Below are 27,008 nucleotides of genomic sequence, written 5' to 3'. Positions count from 1 at the left end.
TTGATAGATGAGATCATCATTAGAATCCAAGTCCATCCAAATTTATCTATTTACCACCCATATTAAACACTATCTCTAAAAATATACTATTTTATGTATTGATATATATAATTAGTTAAAAAAATATAATTAAATTAAAAATTTAGTAATTAAATATTTTTTGATCAATCATATCTTGTAGATCTAACATGTCCCACCATAATACTCTTTCTATTTTATTTATTTTATTCACTTTTGGGATATCATATTATTATTTTGAGTATTCATGTACATAAACGTTAAATAGCAATGAAAATTCAAAATCGGTGATGCAGATCCAAAACTGAATCCATGTCAATCGAGTAGTGATGAAGATGAATAGAAACTAAACTACTACACCATTAATGGCGGCACCACCAACACCATTAATTAGGTTTTGGAGAACTTCATTTTTAACTCTAAGAGATGAATCCCTAACTACACCTCTTCCTACTTCTTCTTCTATCTCTCATATCTTCCATAACCACATTTTCTCTCAATCTTATTCCTTACTTTCTGCTGCTCCTCAATTACCTTCTCATGAGGTAACATATGATTAATTATCTTCAATGTTGCATTATATTTCACTTTGTTTCTAACTTTTTTTGTTTTTTCGTTAATTTTTGTGTTCAAGGTTTTGTCGGATATTTTGTTTCTCATGGAGTTAGTAGCTGCTTCTTGTTCTGATCAACATCAAGATTGTGTTCATATCTATACACAGATTTCGCGTTTGGTATTGGTTCCTTTTCTTTTAATATAGTCTCTGGTCTTTGAAAATTTATGTGTGTACCAATTTGGTTCCGAAAAAAGTAAAAATCCGAACTAGTCCTTAAAGATAGTGTGTGTAGGTTAATATAGTGTTTTATGGGGACTGAAGTTTCCTGAAAACTATTCATAACCAATTTGACCAACTTATGAGATTTTTTAGACCATTTTGGGTTTTCTAGTTTTTCATGTACAAGCAAAAAATTTAGGAGTTTTCTTTTAGTTTTATTTTTTCTCTTCATAGGATGGTATATGAAATGTGTTTGGTTGAGATTAACTTTGTCCAAAAAGGAAATAGCTATTGGAGGTGTTTGAAATAAGCATATTTCTATGTAGCAAACAGATGTTTTTCTGAGTTTAAGAGATTTTGATGTATTCCTTTGTGTTTTTTGTTTTCTTTTGCTTTTCACAGATCCATGATATATGTCGTCGGGTTACTTTCAATTTAAATTCCTCCTCTTTCACTAATGTTCTTGACTGTTTCCGGAAGATGCTGGATCTTTTTCTTGGAAAAGTTACTACTAGTGATGAGTTAACTGGAAGTCGAAGTACTGCTACAATGATTCCTGCCGTCGAATGTTTACAGGCTATCAGGTTCTTTCATGCTCCTCAATACAGTTAACACTTCATGGCTTATGCAATCTTGCTAGACAACACACTCATCTATTTTGTCTTGTTGTTATTAATGTACTCCCTAGCTAACAAGGCATATTGCAAACCAGTGTAAATGGTAAGCTGAGAGAAAGTTTGAGAGAATTAAATGAAATGATAGAACATAGAAGTGTTATTGATAGGTTGAACCTAGTTATTCTTGCTAAGGGAATAAGTACCTGCTGATTCAGCAGTAACATAATCCTATAAGAACAGAAAGACACACTAGATGTACACTAAGTATTACCCTGGTCCTTTACATACATTGAGACTGAATACATCATGTCTATATATTCCAATATGGTAGTAGACTTTCTCAATATTTAATTTAAAAGGCAAGATACTTTTACCTTCCCTTTTCATGTCTGCCACCACCTTGTTAGCCACAAGAGCTACATTCAAAGACTACTTCCAAGTACAACAAAAGCACTTTGCTGCCTTGTAATGGTATTTGTGAGAATCTCACTCACTCTACAAGAGAGAATCTAAGTGATTAATTTGTAAACACTGGTTACTGAATTAATAGTCCTAAAATCCTAAATTCTAATAGATTTATCCTCCATGGGTGCCAGGGTATGAAGTTTAGAATTGATACACACATATATCTTACTGTTGCAGTGGAACTCACCAAAAACCTCCAAAGCCTCATCATAAACCCATCTTAGTCTTGTTCTTTATCGTTAAGCTAAAGACAACATGATGAATCTCATCCTCTTGAAAAGGTCTCTCTAGCCAAGCTGCCATAGCTGTAAAAGTAGATCCTCAATCCAATCCTTCCGAAGAAAGCCTATAATAACGGTATTTATTACAAGGATCAACATAAAACTCAATTATCTTTTCATCCACATCTTCCAAATTTGGAACATAACTGTCTTCTCCAAAGTTCAGTCCTTTTTAACAATTTTTGTACTGAAACTCTTATTCAATTTTGTATACTATTCATACTTTATGCAATGATCGTTCAAGAGGGTGCTTTTCTGCCACTCTAACTCATTTATGGCATGAACCTAGAGTGCAAGTGAATCAAGTCCAACCTGCATACTCAACGGGTTTGAACAAATCTAAACCGGACTTGACTGTTCGGTTTGGTTCAACGGTTGGATTAGATTTTCTAAGAGGAGTCCAACCATGTTCGGCCCGGGCTTATGCCATTAGACAGCTTGACTGGGGATTAGTCCCACTATGAAGACTACGAAAAAAATTCATGACGTTTTCTTATTGTTTATTTCCTTGAATTTTTTTACCTGATTTTATTCATTAATGTATTTTTTAATCATTTCATTATGCTTCTACATTTTAGATTTTTGAAGTTTGTGGTTGTATCTGTATTTCTGCATCTTTAGTTATGAGCATCTTATGTTTTAAAATTGAATGGGCCAATACTGGTCATGCGATGATATTTTTGACTTTAATTGCTTGAAAGGGTCAATGCTGTTCGATCAACTTTTGAGTTTTGCTGTTAATACCTTTCAACTTTTGATTTGGTAGATGATACTTAAAATTTACACTGTACAAAATCTGCTCCCTGTCCAGATGTGTTATTAATTCATGTCATCGAAGATGGTTGCAGTCTGAAGATGCTTTACTGGTTAAATTTCTGCTTGATGTCATTGTTAGCTCTCATGCTGTGTCATGTGGGATGCCTCGTTCAATATGCAAAGAAAAATCTATTGAGATTAATACGGGATTATCCACAGAAAGTAGTTCAAGTGAATTGCAGACAATAGCTTTTGAGATGCTAGGGGAAACAATTTCAAGAGCTGGATCATCCTTTCCAGTTGATATCTGGAGATCTATAATTGAGGTATATGGTATTCCTGTCTCTCTCACTCTCTCTATTGTAAATTGTAAAATAAATTCTAGCAAAATAGTATAACTGGTCTCTTCTGAAATAGGTGGTTAGAAAAACAATGGATGTCTTGGCATTAAAATCCCCAGTTGCGGAGGATAATATTATGTGCAGGTAACTTGTGTGTTGGAAGATTTGAATAGATGGCATTATGGCAATGATGAAATTCTAAGAGGTTCATGATTCAGCCATATGGCATTTTTTTACAGTTTCTGACGCATTTCCACCCTCAGGTTTTATGAATCATTTCTGGGCTGTCTGCATTTGATCCTTATTGATCCTAAATGTTCTGTTTCCGATCATGTAAGTTAAGAAATTTGAAATTTGATACAAACAACAAAGAATAAAGTCTTATTCCTAGCCACAGTGACACTTGGTCTTTTTTATAGGTGTCAGTTTTTGTTTCCGTTCTGCGAACATTTTTAACATATGGCGTTTCTAGTAGATCATCAAGTACTTCTCTGCTTATTGGTCATGAGGAGAAGGGGCTTAACATAAAGAGTCCCCAGGCAAGATTGGAACAAGTTACTAGGTCGGATCGTGTTGCATATAGGCCTCCTCACTTGCGCAAAAAGGAATCTTCAAATGTGAAGCACAATATAGTATGGCATTCCCAAAATATCTTGGATCATGAATCTTCTACTGTAAATGCTACATCTTCAGATTCAGATTTTAGTGATGGAGATGGATCAACTAAAGAGAGTGGTAGAGGGCAGAACTCAAGGATTAGAGTAGCTGCCATAATTTGTATACAGGTAAATTTCAAAACTCTTCTCCTCTCTCCTTTTTAAGGTACTTATTTTGAGAATTTTAAATCCCTATGAGTGAGGTTGATGTTTGATTTGCCTAAAATTCAAATTCAAATTTTTGCCATGACTTTGAAATAGTCTGGAGGCTAGGATGGTTAATAACAAAATGGGGATAGCATTGCTTTGAAGAACATAGAATAAATTACTGGCCCATTTTCATACTATTATAAATTATCTTTTCTGCTTCTGCACTTAACCGAACAACCACATTTTGTTTCTTGTTCACAATTTGGTAGTGATTGATTCTGTTTTGCTTTTTCTTTTGTAAATTGTAATTGTTTTATTTGTTGGGTTACCATTTCTGACTGGTGGGAAGGATCTTTGCCAAATGGATTCTAAATCTTTCTCTATGCAATGGTCCTTGCTTTTGCCAACCAGTGATGTACTACGGCCAAGGTATGGTCCGAGCATTCTTACTCTAATAAATTCAAATTTTACTGTAACCTTTCTCTCCATTTGACCGTGTTTCATTGTCTTCTAACTAATCTTTTTTATTTTGCATTAGGACGCGTGATGCAACTTTAGTGACATGCTTGCTATTTGATCCTAGTTTGAAGGTAATGATTCTATTGTTTATATTTATGTTTATCTGCCTCACTTTGTTGTAGATTTCACCTCATGTGTTAGTTTTTTCCCAACACAATTTGAAATTTGAAATTAATTTTTCACATTTTTTTGGGTAGAATATTTTGGAGGTTTTAGACATGTCGTATGATTTTACTTTCCCAACTATATTTGTTCCTGGCTAAGGAATTGGTTGTTTATGTTATATAGGCACGAATGGCTTCTGCGTCAACACTAGTGGCCATGTTGGATGGTCCTTCTTCCATTTTCCTACAAGTAGCAGAATATAAGGAGTCTAACAAATTTGGATCTTTTACAGCACTTTCAAGCTCCCTTGGGCAGATTTTATTGGAACTTCATAGAGGTATATAAATAATTGCGATATCTAGTTTCTCACAAACTCCCTCTCATGTTACTTTCAATTGTTTTGTTCTTGACTCTTTCTATTATTTGTGTTCTGCTCATTTTTTAAGCTTCTAACTGTATTTCTGATGTAGGGATTCTTTACTTAATACAGCATGAAGCTCATGGTAAATTGCTGGCGTTGTTGTTCAAGATTCTCAGGCTTGTGATATCATCTACACCGTATGTTTCTTTGCTTCTGGTACTATCTTTTCAGTCCTTTTAGTTATGATTGCAATGTTAAATTTTCTCTTTCGTTTTTCTATCATAAATTAATGACATATTCTTTAATATTGGTCATTGCTGTTATAGTGATCTTATGCTGTCATAGTTTTTGTGTTTAAAACTTTTATATTTTGCAATTAGTAAAACAATTTAAAATCACATTTTGATAAATAAATTAATAAGTCATCCATATTTAATGTAAATGGATAGATACAAACTGTCCGATGTTGCCATGTGATATTACTGTTAGCGAAAATGGATCTTCAATGGAAGGTTCTATTAGGACCGTATTAGTTAAGGATTAGGTATCATGTGAAATTTAAAGTTCAGGGTGGTGATTCGCCAAATTGTCAAACCTCAGGGCATTTGCATACTCTTTCTTAATAAAAAGCTTAAGGAAGTGGTTTGTAACTTTAATTCTTCCTCTTAATAGCTTTTCAACTATTTATATATTTGTGCTTTATGGAAAATCAGTACGTGCACTTAAACAATTATTTTTCCAGATATTCAAGAATGCCTCCAAATTTGTTACCAAATGTGGTTACATCTCTTAGAACAAGGATCGAAGACGGTTTTCGGTTAAGAAATGACCACAGTACTCTGCTGGTTAGTTTTGCCTATCTGCATGGTTTTCTGAAGTTCCGCTTTCCTTCTTGGTAGTAATATGAGTGTGTAACATTGATCTGTGTTGGCAGGCTGCTGCTCTTGGTTGCTTGACGTTAGCTCTATCTACCTCACCTTCCTCTGCTGAAGTAAGGAAGATGCTATATGAGGAGGCTTTTTCAGGTAATTTTTATCTTAGTCCCTGAAAGTAATTGCATAATTTTGGGAAGTTCTGATGTTTATAAAAAAAATTGTTGAAAATCTGGTATCATCACTATTTCCATAATTCATAATTCCAAATGTGATTAAATTTATGAAGATTCACTCACTTATTTTATGTTTAACATAATTCTTATGCATGTGCATCTGTATATTTGATATTTTCATTTTAGTTTTTAGGTTACTGTGATGGAGATAGAGAAACAATTTCAATTTAGTGACTTCATGTTTGCAATTGTTGGCTTTTGTGCAGTTACTGAAAAGAAGACAGGTGCTCTCTTCATGTTATTTGAATACTCAATGCAATGGAGCTGCCCAACTATTTGCCTTGAGGCTCTTCAGGTAATCTTGTTAGCAAACTATTCTTGGGTATTTGAGAAGAATCCAGACTGGATTTGAAGAGTCTAGAAGAAATCCCAAATAGATAGATTAGAAGAGTCTAGAAGGATTTAGGATCTAGATTGATTTAGAAGAGAGATTAGTTATTCTTGTTAGTAGTTAGTTAGCTTCTATAGATAGATCTCTCTCCGACTCTTGTAACTAACTCTTACCTTTAATAAGATTGCAGTTCCTCTCTTCTCTTTCTCTCCGTTCTCTATCTCTTTATTTTCTCCACCGTTTACATGGTATCATGCTGCTGCTAGCAATGGCCACCGCCACCGCTGTTGGGACCAGTGTTGCCCATGGCGGATGGCGGCTGCCAAAATTCAGCCATGAAGGCGTTGCGGACGGCGTTGCGGGCAAATGACGGACGTCATCATGGCGGTTGAAAAAATAAATAAAAAATATAACATAATAGGAAAAAAATAAATAAATACAATAACACAAAAATCAAACAATAACATAAAGTTTAATAAAAACCATTAAATATTAATGTCTCGTAAAGATCACTAAAAAGTAACAAACAATACAAATAAGTCTTGTCAACATTCACAACTAAAAATCAAAGGATAACACAAATACAAAATGCAAAAGATATAATTTTCTAAATATCGTCCTCCTCCCCAACATCATCCTCCACAGCTGCAAACTCAGCAACATATCCTTCAATTTCTTCTTCATCTGAGTCATTACATTCAAAAGTTGCAGCTTCTTCTTCACTTTGTCCATGATCCATTTCTTCATCTACTCCTTCATCTACTTCTTCATCTACTTCTTCAAGTATTTTCTCTTTACCTTTTTAGATGATGAAGAACCACCCTTAGCTTTCTTAGCTTTTCCTCTTGAACGTATAAGTATAGGGTTCTTTATTTTTTGACGTCTTGTACTCATTCTAGGCTCTCCAATACCTGAAGCCCTATAAACAGCATCCCATTGTAGATCATCATCATCATCTACAAAAACCCTCTCATTTCCACCTTCATCATCATCACTATCCATCTCCCCAACAAGCCATTCATTACATTCATCAATGTCGTTAAGGGAGATTGGGTCAACTTCATCCTTGATGTTATATCTCCGCTTCAATGCTTGATTGTATTTAACATAGACCAAGTCATGCATTCTTTTAATATTAAGCTTATTCATTTTCTTGGTATGAATCTGCAACATTCCAATAAATAACTAAGATGAGACACTTATAAATTTTTAAGGTAAACCCAAAAGGAAAGTAAGTAAATAATTACTTGTTCAAAAAACACTCCAGTTGCGTTCACATCCCGATGCACTACAAGTCAAAGACAAGATTCGTATAGCTAATTGTTGCAAATTTGGGGATGATGCACCAAACGTTCTCCACCATACAGCTACAAAGGTGAATTAATTTGTTAAGCAATTGACTTAAATATAACAACATATTTTGTAAAGCCAAAAATATTTTATTTCTTACCTGGTGCCATTTCTGTCCTCATGGCTATAGCTGTGGATGATCCCAACTTTCCGGTAGTTGAAGATGATTGACCTTGACTGGACATTGTCAAGAGTTACTGCAAAAGTGCAAGTAACATACTTTAAGTGATGAATTGCAATATTTTTGGGAAAATATAATAAAGCAAAATTTTAGAAAAGAAAGCTGGAAAAAAATATATAAACTGGAAAAAAAATAATCTGCATAAAAAATAAATTCTGTATAAAAAAAGTAATTTTCTGTTTAAAAAAATATATTTATTTTTCTGTTTAAAAATTATTCTACAAAAATTATTTTTCAGTTAAAAAAAAAACAGATAAAGAGATGAGAAGACTAGATAAAAAAATAAATAAAAATAAGGAAAAAAAACTTAAAAAACCTATGAATGGTGGTGGCGGTGACGGCGGTAGCGGTGGCAGCAGTGGAGGAGGAAAGTGAGGAAGTTTTAAGAGAGATAGGGTTTTAATTTTAGAAACAGAAATATTAGGGTTTTTAGTTCTTAAAAACATGGACTGGGCCCAAAACAACACATTTGGGCCCAATTTAAAAAAAAAACTGCCCAGAAACATGAATATCCGCCATTCCCGCCATGGCTCCGCCACCGCCATGGCGGCTTTTTTTGACAAAAGGCGGACACTGTCATATGGCGGATTTTTGCAAATGGCTAATGGCGGTAGCCTAAAAACTGCCACCGCCATGGCCCCGCCATGGCCGCCATTGGGCAACACTGGTTGGGACCTCGTCGCTTTCTCCACCACACTCTCCTTCTTCACCTCTACAAGCTGTTTCTTCTGCTCTGGTTCTTCCGTTGCTATATATGAAGCTCACGGAGAAGAATTTCCTGGTTTGGAGACACTTTATGTTAGCTACATTCACCTCAAATCGTGCCAATCGATTTGTTCTAGGTACTGAAATTCCTCACCCTTTTCTTATTGATGGTGATCGTCTCATCAATCGCATCAGTGAAGATAAGTAGGATTTATACTATTGATGAGACGAACATCATCGCTAAGAAAACAGTGAAGAATTTCAGTACCTAGAAAAAATTGATTTGCATGATTTGAGGTGAGTGTAGCTAACATATGTCTCCAAATCAGGAAATTCTTCTCTGTGAGCTTCATAGATTGCAACGGAAGAACCGGAGGAGAAGAAACTGCTTCTAGAGAAGGAGAGTGTGGCGGAGAGAGTGACGAGGTCCCAAAGGTGGCCATTGCTAGCAGCGTGATACCATGTAATCAGTGGAGAAAATAGAGAGAGAAGAGAGTAACTACAATCTTATTAAAGGTAAGACTTAGTTACAAGAGTGGGAAATAGACTTATTTGTTGAAGCTAACTAACTGCTAACAAGAATAACTAATCTCTCTTCTAATCTATCTAATTGGGCTTTCTTCCAGCCTCTTCTAATCCAGTCTGGATTCTTCTCTAATATCTCTTGTTTTCTGATCTTCTTTGTACATAAACAAAATGCTTATGTTGTATAGTGATCTCTTAATGTTTTTTGTGAGGTCCATCATACAAAAATATATAAACATCGACTTTCAATTGAAATCTTTTGTCAAATTTATTCATGTATATATAGTGTCATGTCCCCTTGTCCTGTATTTTGGACACTATCCGATGTCCATGTCAGAGTCAGTGCTTCCCAGGAGATCACTGAGCACACCACATTTGCCAGAATATAATCGAGTCACCAGAAAATGCCCGGTTTTGCTACAAAAAATGGCGGGCTTGGAGATTTTGATCAATAGGTGTTTAAAGCTTTGCAGAGGCACAGAAGTTTGGTTGAAGCCTTGAAGAGGGGATTCAAACCCTAAATGATTTCTTATCTTGACCCATAAAGGGAGGAGAGATAAAAATACTCTTTAGAAGGGTGGAAAACTACTGACAAGGGGCAGAGCTGGGATCTTACAGTGACCCCAAATCGCAATTGTGATGAGTATTAGTAGAAAACGTGATGCTATGCAGGATGCATAGCAGAGAGGGCATCCTTGATTTGCTGCTATAACTATGCTGTTTATATTTTCTTAAAATATTGTAATTATTATCTGTTTCTTTTCAGTCCTTTTTTTTCTCTCTAGAAAAGGTTACTGAAATTTGATGGCCTATAGTAACATTGAAATTTAAGGTTAATTTAGTTGTCAACTGTATTATGCTTAATTCTGAAAGCTAATTTGGTTGCCTTCCATTGTTATTTTGTCATGGTAATTGGTAAACTTGTTGCAACTTCAAAATTTGTCATGGTAATTGGTATATTTTATTTTTCAAGAATAAGTTGATGTTTCATAGTAGTCTATTGAGTACATTCTTCTACAGGCACTGAAAGCTGTATGCCACAATTACCCTAACATAGTGAATGCATGCTGGGAGCAAGTTTCTGCGACAGTGCATGGCTTCCTTAGCATTGTATTCCGTGAAGTTCCTTCGGGGCAGGCGGGTGAACATGTTGGTAGTCCTACTGCATTTATGAGTGAGAAAGTTCTTACCTCTGCTATTAAGGTAACAACTTTCAGTTCCACTTTTTGCCTCTATTCTCCATAAATGCTGAATCTGCCCTGAATCAGCCTTCCAGCCCCTTTCTTTTTGGTAGATTAAATGGTGTTTAATCAATTTCAGTTATAGTGTAGAAAGTGCATCATGATGTCCAAAGAAGTTGAGTGGTTTTTTAATCAATAATAACTATGTTCAAATGAACAAAGACACATGTATAATTCTATCATCTGAATTATGTTTCATGTCTTGTATTTTGGTGCTTCCATATTCTTGTTTTCATGTCTATGAAAAGCTTCAATTTCTTTTTTCAGTCTTTTTTAATCAACCTTCTTTTTACTGGATGCTGGTTAATATATATGATGCCATTTCAGTGCTAGGATTACTTCCATTTTTTTGTGTAGTGATAAACTTTTTGTAAAAAAATAAGGTTCTGGACGAGTGCCTTCGGGCTGTATCTGGATTTCAAGGAACAGAAGATCTTTCTGATGATAAATTGGTTGAAATTCCATTTGCATCGGATTGCATTAGGGTGAAGAAAGTGTCATCTGCTCCATCTTACGATCTAGAGGGCAAGGATGATGATCTAATCTCCTTTGAAGCATGTAATTCTGGAAATCAGCAGTGGTGTGAGGTTATCGAGAAGCATATGCCTCTTATCTTGTGTCATTCTTCTGCAATGGTAACATTATTTTTTTTGCTACAACAATGTTAATTTTTGTTAGAGGGTGAGCCTTGGTGCAATAGTAATGTTGCTTGCCTTGTGACCTGGAGGTCCTAGGTTCAAATCATAGAAATGGTCTCTTTGCTTGCGAGGGAAGGTTGCGTACATATACCCTCCTCATACCCCACTAGGTAGGAGCCTCGTGCACTGGGCCGCCCTTTAATGTTATTTCATTAACAATATTGTTTCATATTAACTTATTAATATTTCGATTCTATAGAGTTGTGTCATATTTTCTAACTTGCACCAGTGGCTGGGTTAAGATATGGACCAACCATTTATTTTTCCTTTTGGTTGTCTTTGCATGTTTACAAAGGAATCTACCTTAAAAAGAAAACCATGCATTTTGTTAGTAGATGTTGTGAGTTAGGAATAATAGTTATAATCAGTACCCGGTAAGAACCCCTGTACATGTCTATATTATTAGGCCTGTCCTTACACAAGGCTTGTCTGTACAGAATTAAGTTGAGGCTTAAGCAAATCTCTTTCTCTCCCTTCCTTTAACATGATATCATCTGCACTAGGTAAATCCCTGGCACTGATCACAATCACTGGCTCACTGTTTCTCTTCCATTTCTTTCATCCCCCTCCTTTAAGCCCTACTCATCCCAATAGTACAGAGACTCACTAACATACTCCATCTTGTATATCTCTCAGTCTCTAGCATTATTTTTTCAATTTTTTATTTTACCAGATTATAGGAAATTTATAATGCTAATCAATAAATAACTAATGTGCCTTTAATGAATGTGTCACATTTTCTGTTTTTTCTGTAAGGTGAGAGCTGCATCAGTTACATGTTTTGCGGGTATGACTTCTGCTGTGTTCATCTCTTTCACTAAGGAGAAGCAGAACTTCATTTTGTCTTCTCTAGTAAGTTTTTGTTAAGCGCGTATTCAATAATAACTCTAATTACTGTAGTATACTGAATTAACTGACATGCATTGTTTCTTGCAAACATCTTGTAGGTTAATGCTGCTATTCAAGATGATGTGCCATCTGTGAGGTCTGCTGCCTGTCGAGCTATTGGTGTCATTTCATGTTTTCCCCAAGTTTGTCAGAGGTTATATTAAAACTCATAGAAGTATTTGCTATTATGATGATATTTTATTTAAATATTTTTATATCAGATTCATCCTAGTATAACTAAAAACCTCAATAATCTCTGTAGTGCAGAGGTACTAGACAGGTTTATCCATGCTGTTGAGATCAACAGTCGTGATGCTCTAATTTCAGTAAGATATGCTCTAGTTCTTAACTTCATAATAGTACACGTTTTTTGTTACTTAAGAATGGCTAAGAGGTTTTGTTATTTCAGGTGAGGATAACAGCTTCATGGGCTTTGGCAAATATATGTGATGCTATTTGTCACTATGTTAGCATTCTTCCTTTGGGACATATGGGTGAGTTTAATTTCACTTCTGTGGTTTAATAGTTAACCATTTTGTGTCAGGACTGTCGTTCTAATTTCTGCTATTTTGTAATCTCGCTTCTTCCATCCTTTTTCATGTTTGCTTTTTGTTGCAGGTTCTAGTCCTAACCCCAAGTTGCTTGCATCACTGACTGACTGTGCTTTGCATCTTACCAAGGATGGAGACAAGGTACGTTTGGTCTATGGTATGCATTTCCTTTTATTCCAATATGTGTTGATGGTGAATTTTCATCTTACCTATGTTGCCCATGGGATTCTTATGTAGATCTATGCTGATTATATGTTACCTTTTAATGTTGTTGTCCTTTGATTATTGTTTTTGTCGATTCTTTCCTTTTCTCATTTGTAGGTAAAATCTAATGCTGTAAGGGCTCTTGGGTACATTGCAAGAATCTTCGAATGTTCGAAATCTAGATTTGAAGACATCTCAGTAAACTGCCAGGGAGGCGGGACTGAGGTCCACCCCTCTGCTGAGAATCTAATGGTATGTCAACAGAATAATTCATATCATTGCCAATTGAGCTGCCGGGAAGATTTGCATAGGCTGGACAGAATAGTAAAGGCATTCATTTCTTGCATCACTACTGGAAATGTTAAGGTACCATAATTACATTCTTTTAGTTGGATTGTTCAGAAAAAAAGTTTGAATTCAGGTTAATAATCCACTTTAACATTAAGTGTCTGTGTCACAGGTTCAGTGGAATGTTTGTCATGCTTTAGGCAATCTATTCCTGAATGAGACATTAAGGCTGCAAGAAATGGACTGGTACAGATAAGGGTCTTGTTTGCTTTTGTCATTAAACATTTGCTAGTCAAATCATTCTCAAATTTATCATGCATATGATATTACAAGCATTTGTCAAATGCATTACACTTTTAAAATTTAACCATGAGAAAACAAAATGGATAGTGATAAACAGTTTTTATTATGCCAAGATCCACTAGTTATGTTGTTAATTCCTTTATCGGTTCCTCATTTTGCTGTGTGAGCTTTTTTGACCAAGTTTTCCAGTTTATTGATAATACCACAAAGTAGCATAGCTGGGTTGATGCAGTTACTGCAATAAAATAGTTGTATGTGAGTTTAAGCAATTTATAAATATCAAGTCAAGAAAAAAAGAATTTGTAGTTGCGTGGTTTTTTTTATTATCCGAAAACCTGCAATGTAGAGCGGGATTGAAAGTTGGGCGGTAAAACTCAACACGAGAATAAACTCAATTTAGATCAAGATGAGTCCAATGGTGTTGATAGTGCCAGACATGTTGCCCGATGTGCCCTCACGTGCCAGTTGAAGCTAATGGACATTGGGAGCTTGTGGCAACGCTTGAAGGCTGTGATGATATCAAGTTTTTATGCCTTTGCTGTTATGAACATAGTAGATATGATGGTACAGGCAGTGAGGTGAAATACCCATAGATTACGGTATAGGCATGCAGGAAAAAGAATGGTTGACAAAAAAGTGACGTCAAAGATGGGATGCGGTGGAAGACCATCACTGATAATTAAGGGTCCAAATTAAAGGGGGCCGGTCACGAGGTTGCTTCCTCTCTAAATACTAGTTTAGAATTGAGAGCAGACGGTGTAACTCATCCCCATGTCTGAATACATTATCTATCAATAAGATTCTTAATTTACAGCTGTATCTCGTTTTTTATTCCCTTACCTTATACTCATAGTTCTCGTACATGTTATTCTACTAAAAAATAAGAAGACTCACTAATAAAGAGCATGCTTGAGTTTTGGCTATATGACACTCTCACTCATTCTTAGCCTGAAATGACACTCCACGCCATTTTGATGGATGACATTAGTTGACTAAACGTTAAAAGAACATCCGTCAAAATGGGTATGAAGATCCTTGCTTTGAAGAATATGCTTGATGTGATCGCTAAAGCTATACAGCTATATCTCTTTATGGAAATGTCCCCTTTTACCATTAAGATTAAACCTTCCGAACTTAGAAATATAAATGGGAAATAGGGATTGGTAACTGGTTTATGATTTTTTAATGTGACACAATTCTAGCCTCTATGTGAGCAGTATTGAAAAAGAGGCTGTATTTGAAGGAATTTCATCCAATAAATAGTAATCATTTTGTTGCGTTGTTTTTTGTAGGCTCCTCTTCATTCAGATACCTCATTCATTATCTGTGATATCTTAAACAGAAATGTAAACTACGGTACACTGTTTTCTGTTGTTTGTTTGCAGGGCACCAGTTGTGTTCGGTATTCTTTTGCAACTATTACGCGACTCATCAAATTTTAAGATCAGGATACAAGCTGCAGCTGCATTGGCTGTGCCAGCATCAGTGCATGGTAACATTTTCTTTAGCATGAACTTTCATTAATTGTTTATTTTCATGTTTTTGCTTTCACCTAAGAAGCACAGATATGTCGTAGTTGCAAAAAATTCATATATTGGAAATGTATCAGACTATATCTCACCAGAAAAAGAAAAAAAGAACGTATCTGACCAGTTATGAACCGTCAGCTTTTTATGTGTGGACAAGATAGGAAATATTTCCTATGTGTATATTTACACATAAAAGTTATGTTATAAAATGAGATTATTTTGTGTCTATGTTTTTACACATTTTGGTCACAACTCACCTACTTCGTTGGGAAAAAGAATCTGTTAATGGGAAAAGTATGCTTGTTTCTCTTGTTTTTTATCTACAAAGTTAATGGTGTAGGAATGGTGTAAAGAAAGTGGTGTAAATAACATTACCTTTATGCTGCTAAGATTGTTTTATTTAGTTTATAGTTGAGTACTTAGCAAAATATAAAATTATTAGGTAAGTAATTTTTAATACTTTATGTAAATAATATACTGTACTTATTGGCTTCTGGTTGCGTTTTCTTCATTGAAACAATTTTCAATTCAAAGCCTTCATCTGAATATAACTCTTCTCTCATGTTTTGGCAGATTATGGTGCATCCTTTTCAGGCATTGTGCGATGTGTAGAGGATATACTGGAAAATATTGGTCAAGACCAAATTTCAGGGCCGTCAAATTTCAAGTATATGGTTTCATTACAGAAACAGGTCATACTTCTTATTCATCATCTCCATGTGGAGTAAATAATTTGGGAGTGGTTGATTGAAATAGACATGAAAGTCTGGATGCTTTGATCTATACTAAGGAACATTATAACTGTTTTCCCTTTAACATGTTTTGCAACATTTTGGAGCCAGTGCTGTTAAATGACAGCCATGACGGATTTTTCGTTCTTTCGAAACTCCTTTCGCATCCACTTTATTCTGGTTTCTGGCAGCTTCTACCTTTTCAGCCGCCAGCCCACCATAGATCCATGGCTGTAACAGTGAAATGGAAGGTATTTTGGGGTTTACCCAAAAGCCTAACTTAAAGTTTTCTCCCCCCTCTCTCTCTCTCTCTTGATTCCTCTCCAATTTTTTGCCACTCTCAATTCTGTCTCATTCTCGGTCTTCTCTCTCTCCAGTCTCCATTTCCATCCACCACCGATGACCTTTGTTCTCCGACTTTCTCTGTTTTTGAAGGTATTATCCCCTCTTTCTCTCGGTTTGCTGCTTCCACCTTTTGTTTTAATTTTTTTTCAGGTCTTTGTTCTTTTGCTTGCTGATGCAAAGGGTGTCTTCTAATATCCTCATGCTATATCACTAAGCATGTTGAATCAATCTTGGGTAAAACAAACTGATAGTAAGTTGTTTTCTGGTCAATCCTTCAATCCATATCTCATCCATTCTCTGAACAAAGATAACTTCCTTCCTGAGGAATTCCTTTAGAAATCCAAACTCTCTCTTTCTTTGGACAACGGTACCCTCACAGAACTAATACTAATGAATAATGATTTGCCACACAAACATGAGAGTTCTTTTGTAACCATGTGTTTGTTGGTTTGCTTTGTCTAATATGGATTGGTTTTCGCTATAATTCCAATCTCATGAAGACTATCAACATCAGGGAACTCACATACTTTGATGAATTTAGCGAGTTAAGGAATGTGGTTTACTTAAACTCATGACAACATTGTGAGTAGAAGAGTTACAAGTAAACCACATACCGTAACTTTTCCAAAAGCTTAAATGCACATGAATGTTTTTATGTATCTAACACTCCCACTCTCGAATAGCCATTTGGGCTTGAAGCGTGGACTATGCATAAGCCCACCATACCTTATGCTGAAATTTTACAACAACAACAACAACCAAGTCTTTATTCCACTAGTTGGGGTCGACTGCATCGATTGAACGACACCATAATATTCTATCATAAATCATGTTCATTGACAAAACATTAATCTATAACTCTCTAACTCTCTTTATCATCTCCCCTTTAGTTTTTTTTTGCCCTTCCTCTTTCCCTAGGAATTGGACTAGCTTCCATTTGATCTACTCTCCTTATCGGGCTTCCCTAGGGGGAAAAACAAATCCTTAGTGAAAAAGATCGTCAGGACAAGAGAAGAGTTAAAGGAATAATGGATTAGCGAGTTAAAGGAATAATGGATTAGCTAGGAATGTAACGGAAGAACTACGGTTATAAAGCTCAATATAATAGGAAGGGGGGGAATGAACTGTACCAACCGCTTAGGATTGGGTTTTGGAATCACTATCGAAGATACAACAACCAACCTTAGTCTCATTGGGTGAGGTCATCTACATGGATCCGATGAAGCCATAATGCTCTATCATATATCATGTCCATTGACAAAGCATTGATCTCTAAATCTTTCTTATTTTTTTTCGCCTGATTTTTCTTGTTGTCTCCCTTGGGTAACTAGAGGTGAATAAGTTTGGAAACAAAATTTGTTACTGCATACATGATTAGTGGCACTAAAATGAAGGATCCAGGGTCCTAGGGATGGCGTCCGAAAGAGACATGTAAAGGAAACCCAATACATGCAACTAAGGCAGTTGATCCATAGCCCTAAAGTTCCTTAAATCACTTCAGAAAATATGCAGACAATCAAAGATGCTTATAAAAAAAAGAGTGTGCAACATTGGCTGTGCAAGGAGTGTGGCTATGTAGATTTCAATACTTTCAATACTATATTAGGCCAACAACATGAAAAAGATACTGTGCTACTACAGTTGCTTTCAGGTGCCATGGCTAGGGAAATAGTTCATTAGAGCGATGTACAACGCCATAAACCTTCCTTAAACAGGGAAACATATGACCATCGAACTACCGAGGGGTAATGGCAGTCATATGAGGTTTTGAGAAACTCTTGTGATGTTGAGTATCACTGGTGTAAAGCACCTTGAATGATGGAATTTGATAATGCTGCACAAATGGACATGAATGTAGTCAACCAGAAATGTCCATTTTCGGTACAGCCGATTCCACTTTTGTCTGGTTATCAGCATAGTCTTTCTCGTTGAGCCAAAGTTTGATATCTGAAATCCAAGTATCATAGATGCTTCCATCCATTTTGGTTGAGGAGAGGTGGGATGAGGCTGAATCTAGCAGACTGGACTGTCTGGCGGCTATTGAGGCGGATAGTGTGATTGCGGTGGATGTTTATATAGAGCCAATATATTAAATACAAAAGATTATGTAGATGAATATATGGGGAGTGGCAAGGTGGTTGGGGGGTTAAGGAATGGAGTGATAAGGAGGTTGAGGGTTCAAACTCCACTCACTAATGAAATACTAACATTACTGACATTTTGCCTATAAAAATATGTACATGAATATATGATTTGTTTAGCCCTTTACAAAAATCCAGATGATATTTACATATATGTCATCAGATTCAAATTTGAATGAACTCACATGGTATTCTTATTTTTATTTTCTTTTTAGTATTGAATTGTGGAATTATGACATTGTTCTGTTGGCCTGGTTTTTCTATGGTGTGGCTTACTGAATTCCTCATTTTGGTGGTGCAGCTTACCTTGACAATGTTACATGTTCTAAGATTTACCTCAAGCACAAATGATGATCAGTTGAAAGATTTTTTAGTGAAGGTAAGGATTTGAAATGAATGAAAGAATATTTTAGGATGAATATTGAAAGAAGGAAAACAACTTGGATATGCTTTGGATTAAAAACTAACCAAGATAACATCATTCTATTTTGTGTCACATGTTTCTGTTCCAACTTCATGCATATATCATAGAATTATTGTCTGTTCAAATAATATTTACATTAAATGGAGCTTCTATTTTGTTAATTTTCATTCTATTTGATTTACGAATAGAAAGCATTGGTGCTTGAAGATTGGTTAAAGGGACTATGCTCATCGATCGAGGGCAAGCTCGATGTTCCCGTTGTAGATCAAAAGAAAGTAATGTTATCGAGCGCAATACAATCATTGATAGAAGTGTACAAAGGAAAGCATCAGGATGTAATAGCTCAAAAGTTTGAGGAACTGAAGAACACAATATGAAGGTAGAGATGTACAATAGTGCTGGTTCATATAATAATTGATTTCTTTTCAGGTTTCTCAGTCAATCTTTTACCATTTAGGGCATTGAAAAGAAGGGTCAGAAGACAGAAGCACATGCAATATCATCAGGTTCAGTTGAGTGTTTTATTTAATATAGAATTTTATTGATGGATTGACTATATAAACGTGCTGTTTTATATTTCTGGTTTAAGTTATGTAACATATTTTTGGAACTTATAAGTAAAGAATCTTATCATCAAAAGGAAAATAAAATATTGATATTATGAAAAGAAGATGCATGATAATGCACAAACATTTGATTATCCTAGTTTTTAATTGTGAGTCCAGGTTTCTAACATGTGTGTCAGCATTTAGGAAAAACTACATATAACAAAACCATTAGCATTTCTTAACAAATACAAGTATTCATAACATATGCAGCTTTTCCTGTAAAAAATTAGTAAGAATTGTTCTGCCATAAATAAGCAAGTAGTAGATAGATTGAACATAATGAATTATGCAGCCCTATGTAGTTTATGTGGATCTGACTTGGAGACAAGAGATCATCTCTTCTTAAAGTGCTACTTTTCTAATAGCGACTATTCTTAACGGAATAAGAACATTCTTACTGTGTCTCTACTGTGTCATTCTTATTTTCTGACTTTTATTCTTAAATAAGAACAATTCTTGGTTGTTCTTAGCTAAAGGAAAGTGAGGAGAGAGATAGAGGGTGTGAGAAAAAGGTAAATAATGTGGGACCCAAATAAGAATAAGAATAATATTTATCATCGTGAGAAAAAAGTAGATGTTATTCTTATTTCATAGATAATTGTAATAAATTATAAAATAATGTATGGACCCAAATAAAAATGAAGACGTTATTTGCCATTATGGTCGATCTAAGTACATTATCCAACATGTAACAAGTAAAATATAGATTCAGAGATTTCCTATATGCTTTTCAGAATGGACAAGATAGTAACGCATTTATGAAAATTTAGGAGGCAAATGGTTCTTTATGGAACATTTTTGCATGCATCTATAGCATGTGTTAATAGGGTTTTTCAAAGCAGATATAAAGGGTTGTAAATTGAAAATTGGCTGTATTATTGGCACCTGCTAACATTATTGATGATATCTACTGCTTGTAATTTTTCATGTAATTAAACCTGCAAATAGGGTGTTTAATATGAAATCAAGTTTATATATATAATAGCAAATTTATATTGTCATAAACTCATGTTGTACATTTTTAAGAGCTTCATGTCCTTACTTCTTTGGTATTATTACAATTTTCTTGCCAACAAGCTCCCTTTCTCCTTCGTCCACCCAGAAAGGCCTCATTGAATTGAAATTACCAATATTATTAATATTGTACGGGTCATCAAATTAGTACTAGGGTACTAGTATAATAGTATAGCGGTTTAACCACTGATTCACTAATTAAATACCCTAAAATTAAATATACATATATAATATATTAACATTAATGCTAAAAAATAAAATAAAAATAATAATTTATTTTATTTTCATTAAAAATTAATTTTAAATAAAAATTGACCTATAAGATCAGTACAGTTTAATTAAAAACTGATCAATATGATCAATTTTGATCAGTTTTGACCAGTATAATTGTATGACCGATATTATTATTGTACTACACTGATATATGGACTAATTTACTGGTTGAACTGACCAGCATGAACCGATTTTTACGGGTTACTAACTAATATTAATATAATAAGATGATCTATTGCATTATGCTTTCTTCTAGTAAGTTTGGGAAGGATATATATCTTTATCTGACAGAAAATACTAATAGATTAGAAATAGAACTACCTTTTTGTATACTCTACCTAATTATATTGTTATCACACGTCATAGACAATCAATCATAATAAATAAGTATATATTTAGCACAGTCAATTATACATATTTTGCTTGTAGAAAGATGTTAGAAACACTTTGGTAAATATTATTTTAGTGAATGAAATTTTTCAAAATTAAGAATAAACTCCTCAACTAACAGTGTCAATATAAGATTAAATGTATCGACCAACATGACCCAAATGATTGTAGATGATTAAGTTCGTTATACTTGACATAGATGATTAAGTATGTTTTATTCTTTTCATGATAGAAACCACACATATATTTTATGGAGAAAATCTTGTCCAAACCAAATAAAATCATTATGGACGATAATATGTTTCTTATCAAGTCTTAACATGACATAGTCATGGTTAACTTCTAACAACTTCCCATTAATGATGTACATGTTTAGTGATTAGAGTATATTTTATTCTTGAATATTTAAAAATAATAATATTTTGAATAAATTTTTAATTTTATTTTGTGAGTTTGAATGAATATTGGCATTGATTACTATATTGCTACTATATTCATAAAAAGTAATTTAACCTCATAAGGGAAAAGTTGATGAAACCTTCCTAATCTTTATATATTTTGCAAATAATTATAATTAACTATATTCCTAATTAACTCTTAAATTTATCTTTACACGTAGATGATATTACATTAGAAAAATTATCTTCCATGCATTTTGTTTCAATCTTCATTATTCCATCATTATTGTTTAATTTTTCAGTATATTTATATTACTACAAACAAGCAGTATTTCGGGTTTGAGTCTTATGAATAGAAAAAAATGTCTACAAAGAGAGTTAACCGCACATACCTGTGGATGTTCCCGGCTCGAACAAAACAATTTTCAGTGCGAAGATACATGTGAGAAATAAAAAAATCATTACTATGAACATAGATCTTCTCAAATGTATCTCATTTCCTATTCAGAGAGCTAATCAGATATTTTTAAAGAAAATTTTTAAAAATAAAAAATAATAAAATCTGATTTATCGGGGACAGAGAATAACGAATCTTTTCGTATTATTATTATTACTCATTATAACTTTAAAACAGCTTCATGAAGCTGGCGGATAATTAGGAAGTTACAAAGTATATATAAAGTTTAGGACAAGTACCCTACAGCCACACGCTTCAACTTCCTTTCACTTATGTCACCGAATAACGAACTCGGTGCGGTGGTTCCCACGGCGGAGGAGTTAAACTACACCATCGAATTCCGTTCCTACAACGACGACGCGTGGTACACAGTCGCCGTCTTCATCGAAGGTTCAACTCTCAGGGTAAAATACCTGAACTTCTCAGACGAAAACGACGACGTTTTCAAATCCACAGACTTCAAAACGTTGAAGGAGAAAAACGAGTTCAAAGGAAGGTTCAGACAACTTTCTAAACAGCTTCAGGATAATGAATGTCGCAAACTTGTTAAAGGCGTTAAGGTCTGCGCTTCTCACTCTTTCACTGAGACTGATTTCAAATTCTACGATGCTGTTGTTGATGCGGTGAGTTATTCGTTTCTTCCTTTTAATCGTTGTTGTTTTGTTTTTGAAATTTTTTGTGGAAATGAGGTTTTTGAAATTTCGATGTCAGGAATTGAATGCGTAGAATCTTTTTACGTTTTTTGAATTTTCTTAATTAGAAATATAGTCACCTTTATATTTATTAGTCTTTTTAATTGGTAAGATTAGCTTATAAGGTAGGAGGTATGTGTAAAATGACATTAGTCCCTAGCTTATATAATTCTTAAGCTACATCGAATAAATTATCAATCAAATATGAGCTTATAAACTCGTAGTTTATTGAAATAAGTTCCTTTATCCGAACACTATATTTTATCAAATAAGCTAGTTTATTAGCCTGGGTATTATCAAACACACGCATAGAACTATTTTGGTTTTTCACAAGTATTGCAATTACATGTTATTATGATGTCGAGAATTGAGCCCTATGAGCTAGAAATGAATGATGTTCGTAAATAGTAGATAACCTAGAGCGGCAGTTCAGTTTACCACTGCCAAAGGGAAATCGTCAAGGGCATTTGCCTGCAAGATTACCAGATTCATGATGCTTTCTGTGTTTGCTTACTGGAGTTGCGACGCATCCATTCGATCATCAGAGCATGAAGCATAGCGTTTTCTCCTCGCTTCTTTTGTTGGAGTGGATCTCGGCAAGTTGAGCCTTCATTTATTGAGCCATGGATCTTTGTATCTCAGCTACCAATAGCTTCAATTCCTTTAATTGAGCATTGGGAGCTGAGACTGTGCTTTTCACAGCATCAATTTTGGACATCATGGTGGATGATGGAAAATGAAATTGTATTGATAGAGAAATAGGGAAATAGCAGAATTACACGGGAAATGGATAATCCCCTACCCACAGTGCCGAAACTCCACAGAGAAATATCTCTTCCTGGGCTACTAGTTGAAGCTGAATAACTGAATACACATTGCGCCTCCTTGGCTCACTCTACGTCCTATATAACTAGCCTCCTTCATGCCTATTGGTGGACCCCACATGCAAAACTAAAACTAATTATTTATCTTGTTTCTCCTAGTGTAATTTACATTAGGATGGTCATAGCCCCTTCTCTTTGGGCTGCCACTAATGGTCTCCATCAATTTGTGAAATTTTTCTCGTTCAATATAGGTTCAAGTAAAAGAGCATTCAACTGAACAAGAAGAGGAACTCTGCTTGTGCGCCTTTGTACTTTTCTGGTTACATGGGCCAATTGCTGGAAATCTGACTGCTGCAAAAATTGAGAATATTTGCATAGTTCAGCCTAAAATGGATGACAATCCTTCAGTGGTTTCATTTCTGAAGATAGCAAGTGAGAGTAAAGATTATACTTCCTCTTACTCTAGTCCAATGTCAAATGGAGTTTCTGGACGAGATATGGTAGCATACTGCATTGAAGGCTCAAACAATGCTCACCGACTTGGCTTTTTTGAACGTCTAAAAAAGGCAAGTAATATATGCTTCTTTATGTAACCAAAAGCAATTTTCATTAGCTTGCATGCTAAGGAAATTTTAATAATAGTACATATTCCAATTCTTAGATGTGTTTGTAGAGCCTGACATCGTATATCACTATATTCCACTCTGCAGGCAAACCGATGTGCTAGGCGTACTGTTGTTAAAGTTTGTTCACCTGAAGGTGTGCTTCTAAGATAAAATAGAGATCAATGCTAGAAGTGTATTCAACTCATTGGGTTTTTCTTCAAAAATATTGTGTGCATTCCAGATATATTTTTACATTGCCATTCATATGATTGGCCTTATGACTCTGTTAGGGCCTTGGTAACCATGGTTGTCAAAATTGCATGTCAACATTTGGAATTGTATGATTTAATTTATTTACTAAACTCGTAGAATTGTGTCAGTCTACCTGATACCAAACTGGTAGGTTTGAGTAAATTTGATATTAAATGGAAAAATTATTGGAATTACAACACAGTTTGATACAAGTAATGACCTCCTGAGCTACAATTTTCAGTGTTGGAAGTGGTGCAGTTTAAGTAAACAGATGATTGTTTGAGCTTGAAATTAAAAATGGAGCCCTTCTGTTTAAATGATACAAGTAGAATTGCTTGTTTTTTCGTTCATTTCGCAAGCTTTTACCTTTTTAGTGACTTTTTGTTGTGACCTTGAATTATGAACAATATGGAGTCCATGGATTTGTTCGGTCTCTTCCTACTCATAGAAGGTCATAAAAATGTTGTGTATATAAAAAAACAAAATCAAATGGATATTTTATGTAATCTTTATCTAATGCTGGGGATACCCTGTCTGAACCTGTAGGTAGAATTGTGATATGGGCAAACCTGTTTATCACTTTTTTCTCCCCTTATGCATGTTCATATTAACAAATTGAAACTTTAATGATAGCTTGCATGCTCTCCACTCAAATATCATATTCATCAGCTTTGATTTTCTCATTGGTGGTTCTTTTTATTTTTTATGATGTTCTATAATATAATTCTTTTTATATTTTCCTCAGCTTTTCATTTTTTTCTCCTCTTTTTTATTTATAGTCACCTGTCATGACAGAAGAACTGAAGATACCGATCTTGGAGGAATAAAAACTCCATGCATGATATTAGTTGGTAATCTTGATAGAGAGTTGTGTTCATCAACAGTGACAGAATTCTTACATGAACATACTTCAGTATCACCTAATGTCTTCATTTTTCCAAGTTTGTCGTCAGAGATATATACCAGAGGGGCAATTTTGTTGGATTCTGAAAAGGATTTTCAAAAGCTATGTGTCTTCTTAAGTAATCCTAATTGCATGATAACATCTTCAGCTGGCAGGTATTCCGTATGTGCAGTTCTTAATTATTGATGCCTGTGCTATATATTTCAAGAATAGAGTACTATGGCTATTTCTTGTTGGTTCAACCGTGAAAAGCAAATGGCCGTGGTATTAATCAACTAAAGTTAATTTTGGAACACGACTTTCCAAATGGGTTCATGGTAAAGCTTAGAAAAGGTTATGCATCTGCAAGCCTAGGAGTTCTATATGTTAATGATGTGTGTCTGCTTTTCATTTGCAAGTTAGGATTAATCCCTCATTGTCCTTTTCCAGGCCATGGGTGATAATTGAAAAACTAGTAGGTCTCAAAAAAATTAAAGCATCAATAAGGACATTGTTGCCTACATCGAAGGTATAGCCTACTTTCAACTTTCTCTCTTCCTTTTCTCAAACAAGGAGAAGGAATTCAGCGCTTGCCAACACGAGAATAAGTTTAACGCCTGCCAACACGAATAGCATTTCCACATGGTTGAATTGAGTAACTAGTCTTTTCTTGTAGTAGTACCCATTTCTCTACCTTGACTGGACGTATTGTGAAATACATGTTGCGCAGTGGTTCTGAAATCTGTTAATAATCATCGGTGACTCAAGTTTATAGCTTTAGGTAAATAGTGTTCCTCCACTTTCACTTTAGTAGGTGAAAGTGGAGACTAGGGAAAAGATGATTAGATGTTATAGTAAGTAACCCATGATAATTCTCTGCATATTTCCTTGGTTTCTGATATAGATTTTGTCTATACAGATTATAGTACAGAAGAACAGAAATAGTGGAACAAACAATGATTTGAAGGTTGTTCGTAAAGGAACGAAAGAATTCGAGATTGCTAGCAACCTAAGGGATTTGTTTTTGGCATTTTCTTCTCACCAAGAGCGACTATATAAGAGGCTAGCACTTGAGGAGGCAAAGATATATGCAGCTAGATCTTTTTTGAACTTGCCAAACAGAATCTAACCCTGTATGTATATATATTTTGGTGGTTTAATGCAACCATGATCCCTATTAACTCTTCCACTGGTTTCTATGTAGCTGTAGATATAACCATTACAAGGTTATGGACATGCTGCTTTTTGAATTTTCAAGGGATGTATGGCAGGATTGTAAATAAAATCCTTTCTTGGTAGTTATCAACCTTCAAATTTTAGAGATAAAATCCTTTGTTGAAAGGGTAACTTAGAGTTGATTGTATTGTTTTAGTTTAACTAGTACAATTTAATGTTATAGGAAATTGAGAAAGGATTTGGTTATAATAGTGGTAAGTGATTTTTTATTTATTTTCACCTATACTAATGATCATGTTTATCAAATAGTGATTTTGATTTCAGTGGCTTATACACCATTGAACAAAAATGTGATCAACAACTTCAAAATTTGGAACTGGTTCACTTACACTAGTGCACTGTGTATGGATTTCTCTAGGAAATTAGTGAAAAGCTATCATCTCAGTTTAGTAAGAGCTAAAATTTATTGTATTTACATTTTTACTTATTATATTCCAATTTGTAAGTTAAATTTAAATATAAAATCATTTTAGAAGTAATCAATGGAAAATGCCATCTTTACAAGTTATATTGACTCAATTACAATGAAAAAATAATCAAATAAGCTAGGAAAGTGAAATGCATAATTGGGGGAATGACCATGGAATAATGGGAGATGGGGCATTGTTAGAGATTTGTTAGGGAATTTCACTGTGAAAATTTGTTGTAACTCTCATGCTCTGATTTGCTCATGCATTAGACATGGTTTGATTAGTCATCACAGGTATTCTTTTTTTGTATCACTTTTCGGATAAGGAACTAATCTTTTTCGGGTTGAACTTCTATTGTATGGATATCTTTCTTATTGCA

At 34.6% G+C, this 27,008-nt stretch overlaps 2 protein-coding genes across 6 annotated transcripts; both read left to right on the top strand.

Moving 5' to 3' along the window:
- Positions 277-19,251, top strand: LOC109358547 (HEAT repeat-containing protein 6). Of its 4 annotated transcripts, none has more exons than XM_019602844.1 (28): positions 279-563; positions 653-751; positions 1,196-1,377; positions 2,968-3,238; positions 3,330-3,397; positions 3,517-3,586; positions 3,673-4,038; positions 4,409-4,488; positions 4,598-4,649; positions 4,867-5,020; positions 5,154-5,241; positions 5,787-5,889; positions 5,979-6,069; positions 6,359-6,447; positions 10,265-10,447; positions 10,869-11,120; positions 11,940-12,035; positions 12,131-12,225; positions 12,334-12,397; positions 12,481-12,565; positions 12,690-12,763; positions 12,944-13,192; positions 13,287-13,360; positions 14,803-14,909; positions 15,520-15,638; positions 18,465-18,542; positions 18,776-18,966; positions 19,045-19,251. In XM_019602844.1, exons 1-27 carry the CDS (start codon positions 384-386, stop codon positions 18,962-18,964), a joined length of 3,558 nt encoding a protein of 1,185 aa, XP_019458389.1. In that variant the 5' UTR covers positions 279-383; the 3' UTR covers positions 18,965-18,966; positions 19,045-19,251. The 4 variants fall into 4 exon arrangements, with proteins under 4 accessions (XP_019458391.1, XP_019458389.1, XP_019458388.1 ...); XM_019602845.1 differs by having other exon boundaries at positions 280-563; positions 3,673-3,882; positions 3,916-4,038; positions 18,776-19,251; XM_019602843.1 differs by having other exon boundaries at positions 18,776-19,251.
- Positions 21,950-26,445, top strand: LOC109357672. Of its 2 annotated transcripts, none has more exons than XM_019601666.1 (6): positions 21,950-22,350; positions 23,495-23,809; positions 23,954-24,002; positions 24,880-25,159; positions 25,434-25,512; positions 25,915-26,445. In XM_019601666.1, the coding sequence occupies exons 1-6, from the start codon at positions 22,000-22,002 to the stop codon at positions 26,110-26,112; spliced, it is 1,272 nt and encodes a 423-aa protein (XP_019457211.1). In that variant the 5' UTR covers positions 21,950-21,999; the 3' UTR covers positions 26,113-26,445. The 2 variants fall into 2 exon arrangements, with proteins under 2 accessions (XP_019457211.1, XP_019457210.1); XM_019601665.1 differs by having other exon boundaries at positions 25,903-26,445.

The sequence above is a fragment of the Lupinus angustifolius genome, chromosome LG10 (assembly GCF_001865875.1).
Source record: "Lupinus angustifolius cultivar Tanjil chromosome LG10, LupAngTanjil_v1.0, whole genome shotgun sequence".
Classification (NCBI taxonomy): Eukaryota; Viridiplantae; Streptophyta; class Magnoliopsida; order Fabales; family Fabaceae; genus Lupinus; species Lupinus angustifolius.
The sequence above is the reverse complement of the archived record's forward strand: the minus strand, read 5'-3'. Positions and strand labels throughout refer to the sequence as shown.

Coding starts and splice junctions, on each gene's coding strand:
- LOC109358547 (XM_019602844.1), top strand. CDS start 384: ATGGCGGCACCACCAACACCATTAATTAGGTTTTGGAGAACTTCATTT. Junction 11,121..11,939: donor TGTGTCATTCTTCTGCAATG/GTAACATTATTT, acceptor TTTTTCTGTAAG/GTGAGAGCTGCATCAGTTAC. Junction 14,910..15,519: donor TGTGCCAGCATCAGTGCATG/GTAACATTTTCT, acceptor ATGTTTTGGCAG/ATTATGGTGCATCCTTTTCA.
- LOC109357672 (XM_019601665.1), top strand. CDS start 22,000: ATGTCACCGAATAACGAACTCGGTGCGGTGGTTCCCACGGCGGAGGAG. Junction 23,810..23,953: donor TTTTTGAACGTCTAAAAAAG/GCAAGTAATATA, acceptor TCCACTCTGCAG/GCAAACCGATGTGCTAGGCG. Junction 25,160..25,433: donor ATAACATCTTCAGCTGGCAG/GTATTCCGTATG, acceptor GTCCTTTTCCAG/GCCATGGGTGATAATTGAAA.